The sequence below is a fragment of the Diceros bicornis genome, chromosome 7, assembly GCF_020826845.1.
Source record: "Diceros bicornis minor isolate mBicDic1 chromosome 7, mDicBic1.mat.cur, whole genome shotgun sequence".
Taxonomy (NCBI): Eukaryota; Metazoa; Chordata; class Mammalia; order Perissodactyla; family Rhinocerotidae; genus Diceros; species Diceros bicornis.
In genome coordinates this window covers 19,743,490-19,766,326 of record NC_080746.1, presented here as the reverse complement: position 1 = coordinate 19,766,326, position 22,837 = coordinate 19,743,490, and the positions used below count along the sequence as shown (strand labels likewise).

At 37.1% G+C, this 22,837-nt stretch overlaps 1 protein-coding gene across 8 annotated transcripts in view; it reads right to left on the bottom strand.

Annotated features, from left to right (window-relative positions):
* SIK3 (SIK family kinase 3) overlaps window positions 1-22,837 on the bottom strand; it is a 229,515-nt gene that overhangs the window by 92,270 nt on the left and 114,408 nt on the right. For all 8 annotated transcript variants that reach the window (XM_058545157.1, XM_058545150.1, XM_058545155.1 and 5 more), the window contains exons 2-3: window positions 16,550-16,666; window positions 13,385-13,448 (exon numbers count right to left, since the gene is read on the bottom strand). In XM_058545157.1, the coding sequence (XP_058401140.1) occupies window positions 13,385-13,448; window positions 16,550-16,591 (106 nt within the window). In that variant the 5' untranslated portion in view covers window positions 16,592-16,666. The remainder of the gene's footprint in view (window positions 1-13,384; window positions 13,449-16,549; window positions 16,667-22,837) is intronic.

Here is a 22,837-nt window from a genome sequence, read left to right as displayed (position 1 = left end):
TATTTTTATTTTTTAGCCTAGCTTCCTTGAGCTCATCCCTGTGTTTACATCAATTAGTGGTCAAGCCAATAGACCTTTCACCCTTTGCTGACAAATCTGTTGGTGAGCTGAAGAGTGCATTTTAAGTTCAGAAAGTTTCAAAGTTAGCCTCAGATTTTACTCTTTGCTGGGCTCTCTGAGGACTTTCTAGTGGATGCCATTTCCCTAGTAAGCCAGAGGTGAATGGAGAACCTATCCCGTTGTGGTTCTCTCATTAACAGGATCTCCCTACTAAATTTGTGACTAGTCAATCACCCTGTTGCTCGCCCCTAGCAAGACCCCAACCTCTAGCTAGCAAGGCTATGAACCTTCCACATTCATTTCCTACCAAACTTGCTATTTTTACTGACAACATTACTAGGCAGGGGTTTTTCTTCCAAATTAAGTCAGCTGCCTCTGGCAAAAAACCTGCTGGTTTTTAAGACCAGCCCAACCTTGATTACATTATGCTTCCCCTTGGGGAGGGGAAAGGAAGAGTGTAGAGGCTCAGGCAAGAAAACCAAAGACTCTCACTGTTCTATTCACAAGTTCAAAGATTTTCAAGAATTAAAGCTTCTCAATTTGATGTTTGCCACTGGTTCATTTTCAGAGCCCTAAAATCGTTGTTTTTGACAATTTTGTTCAGTTGTATATTTGTCCTTTTGAGAGAAGATTTGCCAACTTATTCACTCTGTTATTACCATAAGTCCTGTCACTTCTATTTATCTTATTTTCAATTTGTACATATGTATATACTTTAGAATGTAGTTATTATATCATATATAACATTTAAGTTTGTATATATATTTGAATAAATTGGAGTGTACAATTTAAAAGGTTATTAATATGTTATATGATCAAGTTTAGAAAACACTGGTAAAAACTCTGTTTCCCCTTCCTTTCTATGCACTCATACCTCACCCTGTTACATTCTGATTTCTATTCTTATTACACTAGTGAAACAGCTCTCTCTAAGAGCACTGAGCACATCTTTGTCACAAAGCCAGCGGCTACCTTTCAGTCCTTATAATATCTGACTTTTCTACAGCATTTAACACTGCTCCTTTTTGAAATTCCTGTTTTCCTTGGCTTTTATAACACCACAATCTTATTCCATCCACAGCAGCTTTTCCATAGACTTCATGGCCTCACTTTCCACTTAAACACTGATGGTACTAAGGGTTTCATCTTTAAACCTGTTCTTTTCTGCATTATCACATATTGATGACCAACTACAACCTATCTGCTGAAACAACATCCCTGGGCTCCATCTTATCCCTGATTTCCAGACTAGTACATCCAATTACTTAATGGACAACTTTCACCAACTGGTGCCTCAAATTTAATATGTCTAAAACAACACAATTTATCCAATCTGTTTTTAACCCTGGTATTCTCTATCTCAGTAAATGACACTACCAGTCACACCAATAACAGGGTCAAAAATCTAATAATCATCTTAAATACCATCTTACTTATTTTTTCCTTTACCTAGCACTGTGACTTTCAAAAAGTTTAGTAAATCCTTGATATGCTTAATTAAAATTTTAGTAATATTGGCCACTTCTTTTACATAAACAATGATAAAACAAAAAGTCTTGAGGAGAGAAGATGGAGTCATTATTATAGAAATAGAGAAAAATGCTAATTTATAAATATTAGCTCTGTAAACAAGCCATTGCCTGTGCCTAAATCTGACAGTAATAATACTCATTTAAGAAAAATCTGTCTCACTCTCTCTTTCAATGGAGATTTAATAACAGAAGAGTAAAAAATACTTTATATTAGGATTGCTTTGCTGCTATATTTTGCTAAATTTTCAAAACAGAAATTTGGTTTATATTTGTAATAAAAAATCCTCCCAGAAATACTTAATTGAAGTTCTTTTATATGAAAGAAGAGATTCTCAACTCAGCGAATGGGAAAGAATATGTACTCTGGAGTCAGATAGTCCTTGGGTTAAATCTCAGCTAGATCACTGATTAGTTATATAATCTTAGGCAAATTATTTAGCCTCCTTGAACCTCAGTTTCCTTGTCTGTAAACTGATGATAAAAATATCTATATTATAAGATTATTTTGAAGTTAAAATGAAATAGATGAAGTCACTACCTTACTTCAATACCTCATCACTCTCAAATATTACTGTACAGTTTTCTAACTGGTCTTGGTATGTTCAACCCAATTCTTCCTCATATGGCAATAATTCAAGACAAAATTCAATTCTTTTACACAGTTGGTTCATTCATTCATTCACTCATTCCTTCAATAAACAGTTATTGATCATTTCCCTCCGTAAATATTTGCATCCAATAGTATGAATTGGAGAGCAAGAAGTAACATGAGGATACAATCATGAGCAAAATCAGAAATGGCCCATAAACTTGTAAAGTTTGGTGTCTGGTGGGAGAGAGAAATCATTAAATAATTACAAAAATAAATATAAAACCACGACTGACATAAGTACTACTAAGAAAGGATATAGGGCAAGGAGAGGGTGCGATAGAGGATTTGGCCAAGTCAGAGAACTCATACAAAGCCCTGCACCATTGAGCCTTTCCTACCTTACGAGCCTATTTCCAGCCATTTTCTCACATAGAGCCTATATTTAAACCATACTAAACAACTTAAGGAATATGAAATACACCATGCTCTCTCTCATCGTGAAATCTTTCGAACATGCTACAGCATTTCTGAAATACCTTGCTCCCCCTAGTTAATTCCAGCAAGTACCCCAAGATGCAGTCCTTGTATTACTTCTTTAAAGCCTTCACCACACACGATGTTAATAATAATAACCTGATTATGTTGAGGGTCTGCTGATTCCTCCACCTGGTAATTGATTTTTCCCCTTGTAAATGATTAGTATTTTATGGCGAGATATTCTGAGATTATGCCAAAATCCTGTCCTCATCTGTATTAATTTCCTAGGGCTGCCGAAACAAATAACCACAAAGTAGGTGGCTTAAAAACAACTGTAATTTATGCACTCACAGTTCTGGAAGCAAGAAGTTCAAAATCAAGGTATCAGCAAGGCCTCACTCTATCTGGAGTCTCTAGGGGATAATCTTCTCTATGCTTCCTCTAACTTCTGGTGGTTGTCAGTTTTCCTTGACTTGTGGCTGCATCACCTGAATCTACTTTGTTCTTTTTCAAGATTGTTTTGGTTATTCTGGGTCCCTTGCAATTCCACTTGAATTCTGGAATCAGGTTGTCAATTTCTAAAAAAAAAATATCAGCTTAGATTCTGATGGGGATTGCACTGAATCTGTACATCACTCTGACTAGTACTGCCATCTTAACAATGTTAACTCTTACAATCCATGAACATGGGATGTTTTTCCAATCGTTTAGATCTTAAGTTTCTTCTAACATTGTTTTGTACTTTTTTGTACGTTCCAGAGAATGAGATTTGCACTTCTTTTCTTAAATTTATCCCTAAGAATTTTATTCTTATTGATGCTATTGTAAACTGAATTGTTTTATTTCTTTCATTTTCAGATTGATCATTGTAAAGGTATAGAAATACAACTGATTTGCACATACTGCTCTTATATCCTGCAATCTTGCTTGACCTCTTATACAGTTCTCACAGTTTTTTAGTGGATTCATTAGGATTTTCTATATACAGGATCATGTCATCTTTGAATACCATTAGTTTAACCTATTCTTTTCCAAACTAGATGCCTTTTATATCTCTTTCTTGCCTAACTGCTGCGGCTAGGACCTCTAGTACAAGGTTTAAATGAAAGTGGAGAGAGATGAAATCTTTGTCGTATTCCTGATCTGAGAGGGAAAACATCTAGTAGTTCACCACTAAGTATCATGTTAACTGGGGTTTTCCAGAGATCCTTTATCAGATTAAGAAAGTTCCCTTCTATTTCTAGTTTGTGGAATATTTTTATCATGAAAGAGTGTTGGATTACGTCAAGTGCTTTTTCTGCACCTATTGAGATGATTATGTCTTTTTGTTTTTTGTTTTACTGATATGATGTACTACATTAATGGATTTTGATATGGTGAACCAACCTTGTACTCTTGGGATAAATTCTACTTGGTCATAGTGTATAATTTTTTTTATATGTTGCTGGATTTTGTTTGTAACTATTTTGTTGAAAATGTTTGCATCCATGGTCATAAGAGATATCGGTCTATAGTTTTCTTTTCTTGTGATGTCTTTGTTTGGCAATACTGACCTCATAGAATGAGTTGGGGAGTATCCCATCCTCTTCTATTTTTTAGAAAACTTTGTGAAAAAATGCTATTAATTCTTCTTTAAATGTTTGGTAGCATTCAGCAGTGACACCATTGGGACCTGGACATTTCTTTATGTGTAGTTTTTTGATTACTGCTTCAATCTCTTCACTTGACACAGGTCTATTCAGATTGTCTATTTCTTCTTCCTTTTTTATTATTTTAGGACTTGCCTCTTTTGCTAGTATTCTTTTATTTACTTTTTTTTTTTTTTGAGGAAGATTGGCCCTAAGCTAATATCTGTTGCCAATCTTCCTTTTTTCCTTTGTTCTCCCCAAAGCCCCAGTAGATAAGTTGTATATCATAGTTGTACATCCTTCTAGTTGCTCTATGTGGGACACCACCTCAGCATGCCTTGATGAGCAGTGTGCAGGTTTGTGCCCAGGATCCGAACCCGCGAACCCCAGGCCACCGAAGCAGAGTGCATGAACTTAACCGCTACGCCACTGGGCCAGGCCCCTGTCTATTTCTTCTTGAGTCAGTTTCAATAGCTTGTTTATTTCTAGGAATTTGTCCATTTTATCTAAGTTAAACCATTTGTTGGTGTATAATTGTTCAGATATTCCTTTATAATAATTTTTATTTCTTTAGGGTCAGTATTAATGTCCCCTCTTTCATTTCTGATTCTAGTAATTTGAGACTTTATTTTTTTCTTAGTCAATCTAGCTCATGATTTGTCAATTTTATTGATCTTTTCAAAGAACAAGGTTTTGGTTTCACTGATTTTCTCTATTGTTTTTTATTCTCTATTTCATTAATTTCTGCTATAATCTTTATTATTTCCTTCTTTCAGCTTGCTATAGGTTTGATTTGCTCTTTCTTTTTCAACATCTTAAGGAAGAAGACTAGATTACTGATCTTCCTTATCATAGGCATTTTACAGCTATAACCTTCCCTCTAAACAATGCTTTAGCTGCACTGCATAGGTTTTAGTATGTTTTGTCTTTATTTTCACTCATCTCAAAGTATTTTCTGAATTTGCTTTTGATTTCTTCTTTGATCCATTGCTTACTTTGAAATATATTGTTTAATTTTCACACATTTGTGAGTTCTCCAAATTTCTTCCTGCTATTCATTTCCAATTTCATTCTATTGTGGTTGCAAAACACACTTTGTATTATTGCTAATTTTTTAAATTTATTCAGGTTTGTTTTATGGCTTAGTATATGGTCTGTCCTTGAGAGAGAATGTTTTGTGTTTACTTGAGAAGCATGTATATTCTGTTGTTGTTAGGTGGAGTGTTCTACAGATGTCTGTTAGGTCTAGTTGGTTTATAGTGTTGTTCAAGTCTTATATTTCCTTTTTGCTCTTCTGTCTACCTCCTTTTGTAGTATTTTTAAATAAACATTACAGCAATTAATGTTACAAATTCAACAATAAATTGTAATGATTATTTCTTTACCATCTGTAGCAATTTCCTTAGCCCAAGGCAGTTTTTCTCACACACACATCCTGTGTCCTGTTTATTAGCCAATATATTGCACATATATTACACTATAAGCCTAACATTGCAATATATATATATATAATTTCATACAACCAAGTCTTAAATAGGCTAAAAAAAGGAGAAAAGTATGCATCTGTTCTGTCTTTTATAATTACATAATTACCTTTATTGGTGCTCCTTGTTCTTTTTTTTTTTTTTTGAGGAAGATTGGCCCTATGATAATATCTGTTGCCAATCTTCCTCTTTTTCTCCCCAAAGCCCCAGTACTTAGTTATATATCATAGTTGTAGAGTTGTAGCTCTTCTATATGGGATGCCACCTCAGCATGGCTTGATGAGCAGTGAGTAGGTCCATGCCCAGGATCCAAACCAGTGAACCCCAGGCCGCCAAAGCAGAAGGCATGAACTTAACCACTATGCCACCAGGCTGGCCCTGTTTTTGTTCTTTTGTGTGGATTCAAATTACCATCTGGGGGTCACTTGCTTTCACCCTGAAGAACTTCCTTTAGTATTTCTTATAAGGTGGGTCTATAAGCTACAAATTCTCTGTTATTGATTATCTGGGAAAGTCTTTATTTTGCCATCATTTTTGAAAGATAGCCTTACCCTGGATATAGGGCTTTGGTTAATAGTTTTGTTTTTCTTTGAGCACTTTTAAAATGTTACTCTTTTGCCTTATGGCCTCCATTGTTTCTGCTGAAAAGTCCACTATTAATTTTATGGAGTTCCCTTTAAGTGACCCATCATTTTTCTCTTGATGCTTTCAACATTTTCTCCTTATCTCTGACTTTCACTATTCTTACTATGATGTATCTGTTTGTGGATCTCTTTGTGTTGAATCCTACTTAGATTTTGTTGAGCTTCTTGGATACGTAGGTTATTGTTTTTCAATAATTCACAAATTTCAATAAATTCATGAAGTTTACAGCCACTACTTCCTTGCATATTGTTTCTGTTCCTTTCTCTCTCTCGTCTTCCGGTATTCCCATTATGTATATGTTATTGCACTTGATAGCATCCCACATTTCTTTGAGGTTCTGTTCATTGTTCTTAATTCATTTTCAACTTGCATGTCTACTGATCTATCTAAAAATTCGCTGCTTCTTCTGCCAGCTCAAATCTACAGTTAAACCTCTCTAATGAATTTTTTATTAGTTATTTTACTTTTCAAATCCATAATTTCCTTTTGGTTCATATTTTAATAATTTCTGTCTCTTTATTGATATTCTCTATACGATGTGACATTGTCATCACATCTTCCTTTACCACCTTAATTGTGAGTTCCTTTATTTCTGTGAACATGTCTTTAATAGCTACTTTTTCTGATAAATCTGACATCTGGTCTCTCTGACAGGCAGTGTTGGTGGCCTGCTTTTTTTCCAGTGTATGCGTCATACTTTCCTGTTTCTTTACATGCCTCATAGATTTTTGTTGTTGTTGGAAACTAGACATTTTAGATAATATATTGTAACATCTCTGAGTACTGGTACACCTCTACCCTTCTGGAGTGTATTATTATTATTTGCTTGTTTGTTTAGTGACTGGCTAGATTGTTTTAGTGAAGTTTATTCCCCTCTATACAATGTTCAGCTTCAGCTGTTGTTCCTGAGGGAGCTACAGTTTTGGTATATCCACAGTAACCCTCAGATCACTGGATCACCACAGTTTGGGTAGGGCTCTCTTCCTCTCTTTCCTCGACCACATCAGCTGTTACACTCCAATAACTGCTGGCTGGTTGCTTTATTGTTTTCAACAACGTCCTGGGGCATAAATTTGTCTATAAACAATCTAATCAAATTCTGGTTCCTTTGAAGGAATAGTTTCTGAGATCAGTGTTTGATTTCTGTTCTGACCTCTGGAAGGCTCTTGGGATGTTTTACTCCCTGGTTCTCTCCTGCAAACTAGTTGGCCTATAGTTTAGCTTGTATCTTGAATCTCCTTTGAAATGCCTTTTACCACAACCTCCACTATTCTTTTTTGTGTGTGTGTGAGGAAGATTAGCCCTGAGCTAACATCTGATGCCAATCCTTCTCTTTGCGCTGAAGAACACTGGCCCTGGGCTAACATCTGTGCCCATCTTCCTCTACTTTATACGGGACGCCGCTACAGCATGGCTTGACAAGCGGTGCATCAGTGCGCACCCGGGATCCGAACCTGCGATCCCCGGGCCGCCAAAGCGGAGCAGGTGCACTTAACCGCTATGCCACCAGGCCGGCCCCCTCCACTGTTCTTTTGAGTGTCTTCAAGTTTGAACTTCATTCTGTGTTGCAAATGAAGTCAGTTCCTTTGGGAAGAAATCAGGAGCTATCTGTTTTATAATCTGTTCCTCCCTCTGGGCAAATCTCTGAGCCAGGGCTCTGAAGCTAGGTGTGGGGACAATGGCAAAGTTCTCTCTGAGCGACACTCCCACTCTAGAAGCTGAGAGCTCAGTGGAGGGAGAGGGAATGCAGTCTAGGATCCTCTCAGCTTCCTCTCTTAGGATGGAACCACCAACTTACAACCCAAAGCAAGAGTGATCTGGGTCCCAGTATTCTCAGCACATCACACCCAAACTCCACAAGTGGGGCTGGGCAGAAGAAGGGAGTCCCCACTCCTCAACTGCACTCACCCAAGACTTAGCAGCAGCAACAGCTAGCTGGGGGCAGGATGAGAAATGCTGAAGTCCTGTTCCTCCAGAAAGAAAGTCATTAGTCTAGGTGGTGGGGGGTGGCGGGGACTGTGCTGTTGGCTAAAGTAGTCTTGGGTGGAATCTCTACCTCACTGAACCGGCAAGAGGGAAAGAGGAAGCAGTACTGATTTGTTTTTTTGTTCGTGTGTGTGTGTGTGTGTGTGTGTGTGTGTGTGTGTGAGGAGGACGAGCCCTGAGCTAACATTCATTGCCAATTTTCCCCTTTTTGCTGAGGAAGATTGGCCCCGGGCTAACATCCATGCCCATTTTCCTCTACTTTATATGGGACACTGCCACAGCATGGCTTGACAAGCAGTGCGTCACTGGGCACCAGGGATCCGAACCTGCAAACACCAGGCCGCTTCACACCAGACCACTGAAGCGGAGCACACGCACTTAACCGCTATGCCTCCAGGCTGGCCCCGCAGTACTGATTTGAAAACCACAAACTCTCTCATTTCTTACCAAATTTTCAGAGATGTTCATGAATAAATGTTTCTTCATTTGCTGTTCATCCTTAGGATCATTTCCAGAGACGTTAAATGGCTGGTTTTCTGGGATTTTTAAAAGCATTTTCACCAGCTTCACTGGGGAGTACGTCAGCATAGCTCCTCGTGCTATCATGCCAGAAGTCAATCTCCCGTGTTCTTTAACATGCAGGCGAAGGAAGCAAAGTGCTAGGGCTCTATATATGCCATCTCATTTAATCTTCACAATTGTGAGGCAAATATTATAGATCTTACTTTTATTTTTTTTATTTTATTTTTTTTGCAGGGAAAGATTTGCCCTGAGCTAACATCTGTTGCCAATCTTCCTCTTTTTTTTTCATTTTTTTTTCTTTTTTTCCTCCCCAGAGCCCCAGTACATGGTTGTATATCCTAGCTGTAAGTCATACTAGTTCTTCTATGCGAGCGACCACCACAGCATGGCAATTGACAGACAGGTGGTGTGGATCTGTAACCGGGAAGCAAACCTGGGCTGTTCGGTGAGAGCGCTGAATTTGAACCACTAGGCCATCAGGGCTGGCTCTTGAGTCCCAGAGTCATTTAGTAACTTGCTCCAAGGAAAACAGCAAATAGGTGGCAAAGATCTGATTCAAAACCAGATCTAACTGCCTCCAAAGCTCACACTCTTGATTAATTCTGTCCTTTCACCTTTTATACAGATACTTCTAAAATTCAGAACTCATGAGACAGTTATGTCCCTATGCAGTCACAATGATTTCTTTAGTTGTAAATACATCATTTTCTTCCTCATCTGGATCTTTTATAATAATTCTATAAAAAGTACTATTCTATTTCCTCATGCCTTGAGCTACATTCTCACAAAGAATCTATGACTAAGGAACTGTTATCTTTTCTGTACTTTTAAAATCTGTTTTCCTAAGGAGCAAGGTAGATCTGATGTGCACTGTTTGGTTCTCTGATTATTACGAACATTAAGATGACAAGGTCTCTTTTCTCTCAAGATTACCATTGTGCATAAGCACATATGCAAAACCAATTAAAAATATTAAGAAATGATGATATTTCCATTAAAAAAAGACTCACACTTATCCTGAAGATTCTTAGACACAAAATTACAAGATTTGGGGGGAAAGTTTAACATACCAAAAAATCCATACAGTCACAACTGACCAGTCATTAATAAGAAGATTCCACTTTAAAAGTGATTTCATGCTTTTAAATATATTTTAAATTAGTAAGTGCCAAGTGTATATTTTGAATATACAAAATATAACAAAATTCTTACCATCCAGATTTAAACAAAAACAAAATCCTAAAAATAAAAAACTAGATAAAGCTAAAGTATATAAGAAGAAATCTTTCTCTGTACAGGCATACCTCATTTTATTGCGTATCACTTTATTACGCTTCACGGACGCTGCGTGTTTTTTTTTTTTTTTTTTTTTTTTTTTTACAAATTGAAGGTTTGTGGCAACCCTGCATTGAGCAAGTCTATCAGCACCAATTTTCCAATAGCATTTGCTCACTTCATGTCTCTATCTCACACTTTAGTAATTCTGGCGACATTTCAAACTTTTTCATAATTATTACATTTGTTATGGTGATCTGTGATCAGTGAACTTTGATGTTCTATTTGTAATAATAATCTTTGATTACTATTGTAATTGTTTGGGGGGTACCACAAATTGCACCCATATAAGACAGCAAACTTAATAAATATTGTGTATGTTCTGATTGCTTTACCACCTGGCTATTCCCCTCCCTCTCTCCTTCTCCTTGGGTCTCCCTATTCCCTGAGACACAACAATATTGAAAGTTGGCCAATCAATAACCTTACAATGACCTCTAAGTGTTCAAGTGAAGGGAAAAGTCGCATGTCTCTCACTTTAAATCAAAAGCTAGAAATGTGTAAGCTTAGTGAGGAAAGCATGTTGAAAGCTGAGATAGGCCAAAAGCTAGGGTCTTGTGCCAGTTAGCCAAGTTATGAATGCAAAGGAAAAGTTCTTGAAGAAAATTACAAGTGCTACTCCAGTGAACACATGAATGATAAAGCAAAACAGCCTTATTGCTGATATGGAGAAAGTTTTAGTGGTCTGGATAGAAAATCAAACCAGTCATAGCATTCCCTTAAGCCAAAGCCTAATTCAAAGTGAGGCCCTAACTCTCTTCAATTCTATGAAGGCTGAGAGAGGTGAGGAAGCTGCAGAAGAAAAGTCTGAAATTAGGTTCATGAGATTTAAGGAAAGAAGTCATCTCCATAACATAAAAGTGCAAGGTAAAGCAGGAAGTGCTGATGTAGAAGCTGCAGCAAGTTATCCAGAAGATCTAGCTAAGACAATTAACGACAGTGAATACACTAAACAACAGATTTTCAACGTAGATTAAACAGCCTTATTTTGGATGAAAATGCCATCTAGGACTTCCATAGCTAGAGAGGAGAAGTCAATGCCTGGCTTCAAAGCTTTAAAGAACAGGCTGACTCTCTTGTTAGGGGCTAATGCAGCTGGTGACTTTAAGTTGAAGCCAATGCTCATTTATCATTCTGAAAATCCTAGGGCCCTTAGGAATTATGCTAAATCTACTCTGCCTATGCTCTAGAAATGTAACGACAAAGCCTAGACGACAGCACATCTGTTCACAACATGGTTTACTCAATATTTTAAGTCCACTGTTGAGAACTACTGCTCAGAAAAACAGATTCCTTTCAAAATATGACTGCTCACTGACAAGGCACCTGGTCAGCCAAGAGCTCTGATGGAGATGTACAACGAGATTAATGTTGTTTTCACGCCAGCTAACACAACATCCATGCTGCAGCCCAGAGATCAAGGAGTAATTTGGACTTTCAAGTCTTAATATTTAAGAAATACATTTAGTAAGGCTATAGTTACCATAGATAGTGATTCCTCTGATGGGTCTGAGCAAAGTAAGTAGAAAACCTTCTGGAAAGTATTCACCATTCTAGATGCCATTAAGAATATTCCTGATTCATAGGAAAAGGTCAAAATATCAACATTAACAGGAATTTGGAAGAAGCTAAGTCCAACCCTCATGGATGACTTTGAGGGGCTCAAGATTCCAGTAGAGGAAGTAACTGCAGATGTGGTGGAAACAGCAAGAGAACTAGAACTAGAAGTAGAGCCTGAACGTGTGACTGAATTGCTGCAATCTCATGATAAAACTTTAAGAGATGAAGAGTTGCTTCTTATGGATGAGCAAAGAAAGTGGTTTCTTGAGATGGAATCTACTCCTGGTGAAGATGCTGGGAAGATTGTTGAAATGACAACATAGAATTTAGAATATTACATAAACTTAGGCAATAAAGCAGCAGCAGGGTTTGAGAGGATTGACTCCAATTTTGAAAGAATTTCTACTGTGGGTAAAATGCTATCAAACAGCATTGCATGCTACAGGGAAATCATTTGTGAAAGGAAGAGCCAATCAGCGCAGCAAACTTGACTGTTGTCTTATTTTGAGAAATTGCCACAGCACCCCAACCTTCAGCAACCACCACTCTGATCAGTCAGCAGCCACCAACATCGTCAAGACCCTCCACCAGCCAAAAGATTACGACTCACTAAAGGTTCAGATGATGGTTAGCACTTTTTAGCAATAAAGTATTTTTTAATTAAGGTATGTACATTGTTTTTTTAGATATAATGCTACTGCACACTTAATAGACCATGGTATAGTGTAAACATAACTTTTATATGCACTGGGAAACCAAAGAATTTGTGTGACTTGCTTTATTGCAACATTCACTTTATTTTGGTGGTGTGGAACCGAACCACAATCTCTCTCAAGTATGCCTGTTGTTACTTGCCAAAAGAAAAAAAAATTTAGATAAAAAGACACGTCAATCTAGATTTAAAACTTTAGCCTTTACCTCTACTTGGCTCCATTATCACTGTCACAAAAAAAATTTTGTGGCCAGTTTTTACCGCCTCAAAAAGTAAGATTTCCTGGTAATAAATTCTCCTGCTTAATTCTGATGTTGGGCTGAGTGTTAGAGGAAAAGACAGCTAGTGAAGACAAAACGTCCAAAATTACAAGACTCATCAAGGGAATTGGGAACACATGGGAAGGAATACAGTTACGTGTTATATTTAAACAAAGTTTAAAGAATGCATTAGGGTGTGATTGTTTGCTCCAAGTGGCTCTTTCTGACACAACAGAGGCCCACACACTTGTGGGAGTTCTGTCACACTTGGGAACCCCAGTTAGAACCTGGCAATAGGAAAGACCCTCAGTCACATGTTCAGATGGGATGTTTGTTTTTGGACATCTTTAGTCTCAACTGTCAACACCTGACTGAAATAAACAAAACACCTTTGCTAAGGAAACAAAGATGGTGAAGGGACTTAAATAGGTAAATCAAAAATAATTAAAACTACTTTGTTGATAGAAAATGACAGCACTGAAGGACAGCATGAAGTGACAGCTGCTCAACTGACAAAGGCATTGAACAGCTATTTTAGGTTTTCCATAGTGTGCTCAATAGCTGTTTAAAGAATGCAATAAATGTACTTACCAAATATTTCCCCTCCACTAGCATATTCTGTCACCAGATAAATCATCCGTTCTGTCTCCATAACCTGGTGCAAAGGCAGGAAAGTGACAGACAGTGACAAAAATGACAGGCTGATATCACAGGGAGAGAAACTAACGACTCCTCTTTTGTCATTTTAAATATTAATAACTATTACTGCTTAAAGAAAACTTAAAATGTTGGGGGGGGCAGATATGTTATTAAGAAGAAAGGGGGAAAATAGATATTCCTCCTCCAAGTTCTTAAAAGTAGGAAATTACTACTTGAGAGAGACAGTCCTTTTATCATTCCAGGAGGCCTCTGCAATCTCTTAAGCTCCACAAAACTGAGAAGCAAAGAAGCTGTCAAGAACCAAAAAGTTCACATTCAACATTGATCACTTGAAGCTCAAAAATGTCCCCCCAAAAAACCAACCAAAACAAAAAAAGCCTTAGGGAAAACAATGAGAATGACTTAAGAACAGCACAAAAATCACATATGGCAGTTTTTTAAATGGAAATGACAACTTTCCTTTCCACTATCTATTTATTCAAAACTGGGAATAATAATATAAATATTCAATACTTTAAGTAATATAAATTACTCATTTGTATTTTATCTTGGTCTCTATTTTCCTACTTTTTTTTTCTATTTTGCTACTTTTTAAATTAGTTGTAGTGTGTTGTCAGTCCTTTATTCCTTTTACCTTTTTCATTAAATATTTTCTTAAAGTAAGATATGAGTATACCTGCTCACTATAAACATTTTAAATACCTAGTATATCAACACAAGACCAAAAGTTTTCCTCTTCCCCACCCCCTCCATTTTATTCCATAGAGGAAACATTGTTAATAGCTTATTCTGTATCATTCTAGAGCAGTGCTGTCCAATAGAAATATGTGAGCTTCATACATAATTTTAACTTTTCCAGTAGCCACACTAAAAAAGTAAAAAGAAAAATGTGAAATTAATTCTAATAATATATTTCATTTACCCCAACATGTCCAAAATATTAGCATTTCAAAAATTTTTTAAATTGTAAATTGCTTCCGTTTTTACTTCTGAATTAATTAAAATGTAATTCTAGACTTTCACTATACTTCACGGTTAACTATTTTGTTCATTTATTTCCCAGTTACTTTATCTTTGACATCTTTACACATTAACATCATGTAACAGTACTATGTATTATAATAATAGAGCTATCTTTTTTTAATGGTTTCATGGTACTCCATCATATAAATGCACATTAATTTTCCAATCTAATAACTGTGTTGTTCTTTTTTTCTCTTTAGCTTTTAAAAACTCTCTATATACTGGTGATATTAGCCCAGTGTCTATTACATGTGTTGCTTCCAAGCTCTCTCTATATGTTGATTTATATAACAAAAAGTGCTCTAAATACATGCAGGTGTTTTGAAAAAAAATAAATGCCATATTGTATATCTCCTTTGTACCCGCAGGCCTTTTATTGACTGCAAATGTTCTTTCATTATTAAACTTTTCAGGAGTTCAAAAACTTTCCTATACAGTTACCTATATTTGGCTCACTCCGTAAACCTGAGGAGACTGAAGCTTTGGCAAATGACCTGAAACTACCTTGATACTATGAAGACAATTTAATAGCCACTCATGTTGACAGCTCAGAATCTCCCAATAACAATACTAGCTGCTGGAGAGCAAAATTAAGGCTTAAAAGAGGGCACTGTTCAAAGCCAGGGCTGAAAGTATGGAAATTATTATAGGCTAATGAAACCTTGAGTAAGAAAGGTAAACCTGCAGAATTCAGTTATAAGATTAAAACCTACAAGTTAACCACTTGCGAAAGGTCAGCCTAATAAGCCCTACAATTATCTAAAGATGCTTTATTTTAAAAAGTGAAGTCAAGCAGTTTAGTCAGCCTACCAGGATAGGAAGGAAGCAGAGGTTAGACACCTCCGAGTTTGCAGATACAAGTCTTCAGGCAACACCAGGAAGCTTTCACAGGTTTGCTTCTGGGGCACAATGTAGGTGTGGTTCAACATAATTCAGTCTGATAAATTTCAACAAGTCTGCTCCTGCTGATCTAATTCATTTCATTATATGAGCAGCTGATGCCAGTCGAGCCCTAAAGCTGTAGCCTTAACCACACATACTAACAACACCACATGCTTTCTTTTCCATAAAATTAACAGACAATGAAAGCTTGCCCATTGTGCTTTGGATGTACTTTCTCCACTCTTACACATGGTCCCATGTCTGGGCCAGTAACCATTTACTGTGGACTAACAGCAGCAAGTGAACTGAGTGGGTGGCCACTTCCTGCAGAACTAGGTGATGGCTGTTCTGATAGAAAGCAGTGAGCAGGGCTGGCCCTATGCAGAGGTAGAGCTTGTGGCTGCCAACACATTGCAATTTGAGAAGCACTCTAAAGCCTCACCTCTCCCGAAATATCTCTTCCACCAGCCTGCTAAGGCAAAGTCCACTCCTCCTATCTGTCTTGTAATTCCAGCTATTAGATTTACTGCTTGCAGTAAGGCTAGGGAATCATTTTTGATGATGGCATGAAATATGTATGTTTCTTCAGAACGTAAGAAAACTAGAATAGAAATCTCTTCCATTACACAGAATCAATCTCTTGGCTATCAAAATAATCAAATTCTACCTTGGAAAACTAAGTCTAGGACCCTACTAGAACAGAAAGGAAGTTCAGGTTCTGACTGATACAAGAAGCCATCCTTAAAATATCATTTGCCATCATAATTCATAACATGATCACAGAAATTAGTATTTGAATAACGTTATGAAAAACGTTATATTTATCTCCAGCTTTTCACCTCTCAAAATTCTCTGCTCCTTTTGGGTTTCCCATTCTGCTTCAGGATTCTGACCTAAATAAATAAGTTCTCATCATCTTCTGAATAATCTTTTTGTGTAATTCTCAGTAAGAATGGCATTCAAGTTTTAAAGAACAAATTAAAAAGGCCTGAGTAAGGTAGACGTTACCAGTAAATAGCCAGGGGAAATATGAGTACCAAGTGGAGAAGAGAAGGGAAAACAGTAAGATGAACATAGAAACAAAAAAGTTGCAGATGTTCACCCACCCACCTTTTCTTCAAAGGTAGCTATAGATACAAGTGACCATTCTGGGTTCTTTGCTGTCATATGCTACACCACTAGTAATCCTACCTGATAAAGCCTGATGATATGAGGGTGGCAAAGCATCTTCATGATTTGAACTTCCCGGAAAATCTTCTTCAAGTTTTCTTCATCTAGTTGGGTCTTGTCTATGATCTTGATGGCAACCTGACAACAAAGGAAGAAAATTTAATCTGATGCATTTTACTAAGAAGTTTACTAAGGAAAATTAAATCCACATAAAAACATTATATTCCACAAAATACAAGCTGCCAGTATTTTGTTTACAGAATGTCAACGAAGAAAACGAATTTACTCTTTTTAAAAAGACAGGAAATGGATTTCTAGCAAAGTTGGTTACAAAAGAACAGACTCCAAAAGCAAATGGGTCTTTCACCATTTCTTAAATTGCTCCTACAGTAAAATCCCATGACAAAACACTTCATTACTCCATAGATGTAGTTACAGTCTGGGCATCATGCTTTGGTGCAGAGAATGATATGTAGGGCTTCCTATTAAGACAAGAAGCTTATATCATAAGTACACAATTTAGTAAGGTTCAACCAGAAATCCCACAAGTGCATTTCACATCTCACCGGGTGTTTGCATAACTCAATAATGGTGTTGGTGGTGGTAGCAGCAGCAGCAGTTACCATATACTGCATGTTTACTATGTGCCAGGCATAATTCTTAGCAATCTGCAAGTACTAACTCATGACACCTCATATTATTAACCTTGTTTTACAAATATGGAAACTGAGACACACAGAGATTAAGTAATTTACTCAAGATTAAGTAATTTACAGCTAGTATGTGGTAGATCCAGGACTGAAGCCCAGGGAGCTTGGCTTTAGCCAAATTCTTAATGGTAATGCTCTAAAAATCTGAAGATCTTTCTTAACTGCATATACACTGCTTCAGAATATAACATCTTTCTATTTTGCTCATTATTCCTAAGATACCCAGTAGCACATACATTTTAAAACAGAATGAAAGATGAAGGACTTTTTTTTAATCTAAACTTCCTCATTATTCTTAGCGAAATACCCAAAATATTGTGTTGCCCCAAAATACCTCTATATCTCAGTTTCAATTACTCAATCAGCATGTAATCAACAAATAGTTGGATGAAGGACCAGGATTAGGCAAATCCTAGCCCTTTCAGTTCTTAAAATTCTATGATTTTATACACTGGGAGAGAGAAAGGAAACTTATACTTATTGAGGGAAAAAAGAAAAACAAGGGAAGCAAAATATCAGCACTAAAAATGTTTAGCCCAGAGAAAAAAGACTGTATGGAAGTATACGAGGTAGATGATTCAAATGTGTGAATGACTAGCACAAAAGTAACGTTGCTGAGAGTTGTTTCAGATGTTAGAATGAGGACTAATGGGAGAAAGGCACAGGGAGACAAATTTCAGCTGGATTCAAAGAGCATTTAAGCCCTGCCTAATGATGAAATGTGATAAAATGAGTTATGTGTAGCTCGAGCTACAAAGATTAATCAGACACAGCCTTAACTTCAAGGAGCTCACAATCTAACAGGAGAAAGACATATGTGAAACAGACAAGACAGCATTGGAAATACAATCAATAAAGCTATGTACAAGGTCTAACAGTAGAACAAAGGATGGAGCACCACCTTCACCTGAGGGAGAAGTAGCAGACATAGGGAAAGACTTCACCGAGAAGGCAGAACTAGAGAAGAGAAAGAAGTGGGATAGGCAGAAAAGAGGGTAGGGAATTTTATGAGGAGAAATAGCAGAATTGTTAACAAATCTCACCAGAAGTTTGATTTCCTATAAGAAGTCTTGAACCACATGACCCCTGACCACCAGCATTTCTACTTCTCATTACTGTGCCAGATCACATATAGGACCTTAACTCCAGCAATTTGTCTGGCACCTGCACCTGGTTCTCTAAGAACAGTTCCCAAAACAAAAAAAATCACAGTACACAATGTCCTTTTATAGAATAAATATCTGGGTCTTAATAGTAATAATTATCAATAAAATGTTACACATGATTAGCACATTATATGTTACAGAGTGCTTTCATACACATAACAAGCTTACAAACTTGCAGACATATGCCCATAGCAGAGCTTCCCAACTGGTATGCCGGAAATGGGTTACAGATGTACCCGAGGCAATGGGTAGGCAATACTAGATCACCTCCAGCCTCAAGGAACCTCATTTGTTTACTCCAGAGAAAACATTATCATTTTCTGTGTGTGCCACAACGCACAAAATGTTGGCAAGCACTGCTAAGATTTGTTGATCATCAACTGTCCAAGGATTGGCCCTGAAATCCCATATTCTGCCCATGCCTACTACTGGATGGCATAGAAAAAGTAACAGGGGGTGGTGAGTGAGGGTGCGGAACGAGGGCTGTCAATGCATTTGACCATATTTTTGCACTTTTTCAACCCTGAGAGAGTACTAGGTTACACTGTAATTGAGAGAGTCATATAGTGGGACCTCCTGATTCACAGCGGACTCATTCTGAATTTCATTTGTACTCTGAGGGAATAGGACTTTCACGAAGGTCAAGAGAAAACCATACCTACTCATCCATGAGAACAAAGTTGGCTCTTAAGATCTTATAACATATATTATGCACTTAACAAATATTTTTAATTTAATAAAATAATGGTATAGTATGGATACAGTTTTATATTTCATAACAAGTATATCCGACTACACCTAAAGGGAACATGGTCCCACATAATGAAATGTATTCTCATCTTTTCAGAGGAAACAGCATTAAGTATAAACTGTTCTTAGAAGGTGGACACAAAGAGGCTTTAATAGATTAAAACACCAAATTCCTGTCTGCTCTTCAATGAGATTCAAGATTCAAGAAGACACGGAAAGGCAAAGCTTTGCCTGGTAGCTGAATATAGTGTCAAAAGGAAGGACTTTGGTGTCAAGCTGCCTAGGTTCAAAACCTTGGAAATGTCCCTTAAGGTACAACCTTCAGCAAGTTATTTAATTTTTCTATGGCTCCTTATCTATAAAATGTGAGCAACAATAGAACCCACTTTAAAGGTTGTTGGGGATTAACTAATTATGCATGCAACCTGCTTAGTATAATGCCTGGCATACGGTAAACACAATATATATTAACTACAGGTACCACTGTCGTTATTTGTTTTTTTCTGGAATCAAGCCTTCAACTTCAGGCATTCTGTGACAAGGATTACATTTGCTTCAGTAAGCAACATAATCTTGGATCTGAAACACATCAATTCCTTACTCAACCGGCGAGTTGGGGGGCCAAAGAAGCAAAATAGCTAACCATTTGTAGACAGCGTTCAGAACCAACCGGCTGCTTCCAGCTGATGTGGGAAGAACACAGAAGGAATGGGGCTAGGAAAAAAATGCATTCCATTCAGGAAAGCCACACTGAGCCACAGGATGGAATCCATCCAAGACCTGATCCAAGGGCTGTGCCAGAGAGAGAATGGTCTGCATCTTCACGGCAGGCCAGACCTCCCTTCCATCCATAATAAGCAGCTAACACCAGAGAGGAGGATACTCAGTGCTACCTGGCTCATATACCTGATAGACCACTTAATGGAGAAGGCAACTTCCTAAAGCTCAGCTCCTACATTAGCTGCAAACTGCAAAGTGGAGATTTTCTAAAAAGTGGAAAAATACCGATGAAACAGAAAAACTATCAAGTCAGAGAGCAGGTAGTTGGCAATCAGGTATGATTATTTTGAGAATAACTGAAGAGATCAATGATCATGAATTTTCACTGCTACAGATTACTGGAGGCTATATAATAACGGTTTTAGTTTAAAGTACACATCAGTTGCTTGAAAAATTAAATGTGTCCACAGCAAAAGGCAAATTGGTAGGTAAATAGAAGATAAACTCTCAAAGAATGTTTCTAGATTGATGCTGAAATCTATGAATCACATACTCGCACTTATATATGAAAAGCATAACAAGAAGGAAACTTCCAACACATTACCAAGAAATCATATATTTCTAAAGTTTGCCTGTTCTACATAAAATTCTTTTATCTTGCAAAGAGCATGATTTTGTGAATTGACACTAACATTAATCAAACATGGTATTGTATCAAATACACTGCTAAATAGACACGGATTGCGGGAGTCCTTACAAATTTCCCCACCCAAGATATTTCCATTCAACAAACTCTTCTTTTTTAACTGGCATGTGGTACAAAAAAAGTATTAAATTCAGATCATGCCAAATTTAAAGTCATAGTTCTTTATTACTGATTCTAGAAGGGGAAAAATAGCCATTTTCCCCTTAGGTCTCACTTCTAAACCACAGTTCCTTTAACTCTTACCTCATTTTTGCAAGCACAGTAATGCTCACAGGGAATGAAAATTTTTTAAAAATAGTGGTTTTTTCACAACAGGCAGTAATTCACTTGAATGTCCTGACACCACATTCACAGCCAAGATAAGATGACAGAATAAAAACCAATAAACCAAGGAAAAGTTCAGTATTGAGATCAAAACAAACCAGCCTTCCTCCTCACCCGTCAGAAATAATTGGTCTCTTCATTCAGGGATATGCTATGACAAATGGACAGTTAAAAGAGAGGAACAACTTAGGAAGAAAATGCAAAGACCACAAGCGCTAAAATTCCTCCAAAAAGAGAAACAGTGCTCCCTTAAACTAGTATACAGATACACACATAATAATTTCACAGAATACAGTAAACAGGCTGAATGCTTTTAAGAATGGAAGAAAAAACACTACGACAGTGTGGAGAAAAGCTTACTTTTTCAATATTCTTTTAAGGAAAGAAGTTCTCCTTCTCATTGAAGTGTCTGAAAATTTAGGCAGATATCAAACTTTTTGCCATTGTGAATTATTTTCAACAGGGATGTTTTTATATTAACTTCTGTAGCTAAATTTTTATTCTCTATTTCTATGACAAAGCTTATCTATTCTAGATCATTCTCATCTCAGATCTAGAATCATTTTATGGTCTAGATCTGTGCTGTCTAATAATTGAAATACGGCTAGTCCAAACTGATGTGCTATAAATGTAAAATATACACCAGATTTCAAAGCCTTAATATTAAAAAGAGAATGTAAACTATCTCATTGATAAATTTTATATTGGTTATGTGTAGAAATAATATTTTAGATATATTAGGCTAAATAAGATATATTATTAAAACTAATTTCAATGAAAGGTAACCTATGGAATGGGAGAAAATATTTGCAAATCATATATCTGATAAGGGGTTAATATCCAAAATATACAAGGAATTCATATCACTCAATAGCAAAAAAATAAATAACCCAATTTTAAAATGGGCAAAGGATCTAAACAGACATTTTTCCAAAGAAGACATAAAAATGGCCAACAGGTACATGAAAAGATGTTCAACATCACTAATCATCAGGGGAATGCAAATCAAAACTACAATGAGATATCACCTCATAGCTATTAGGATATGTATTATCAAAAAGACAAGAGATAAATGCTCCCAGGGATATGGAGGAAAAGGAACCCTGTACACTGTTGGTGGGAATGTAAACTGGTACAACCACTATGGAAAACAGTATGGACGTTCCTCAAGAAATTAAAAATAGAACTACCATACAATCCAGCAATCCTACTTCTGGGTATATATCCAAAGGAAATGAAAACAAGATCTCGAAGAGATATCTGCACTCCCATGTTCATTGCAGCATTATTCACAATAGCCAAGATATGAGAACCACCTAAGCTTCTGTCATCAAATAAAGAGATAAAAAAGATGTGGTATATGGGGCCAGCCCTGTGGCTTAGCGGTTAAGTGCGTGTGCTCTGCTACTGGTGGCACGGGTTCGGATCCCGGGCGCACACCGATGCTCTGCTTCTCCAGCCATGCTGAGGTGGCGTTCCACATACAGCAACTAGAAGGATGTGCAACTATGACATACAACTATCTACTGGGGCTTTGGGGGAAAAAAGGAGAGGACTGGCAATAGATGTTAGCTGAGAGCTGGTCTTCCTCAGCAAAAAGAGAAGGAGTGGCATGGATATTAGCTCAGGGCTGATGTTCCTCAAAAAAAAAAAAAAAAAACATGTGGTATATACATACAAGGAAATATGATTCAGTCATGAGAAAGAAGGAAATCCTGCCAGTTTGCAACAACATAGATAGACCTTGAGGGCATCACGCTAAGTGAAATAAGCCAGACAGAGAAAGACAAATACCACACTAGCACATAGTATCACTCATATGTGAAATCTCAAAAAAAAAAAAAAAAAATCCAAACTCATAGAAACAGAAAGTAGGAAAGTGGTTGCCAGGGGTTGGGGGGGGGGGGGGGAAACAGGAGGGAGGTTAGTAAAA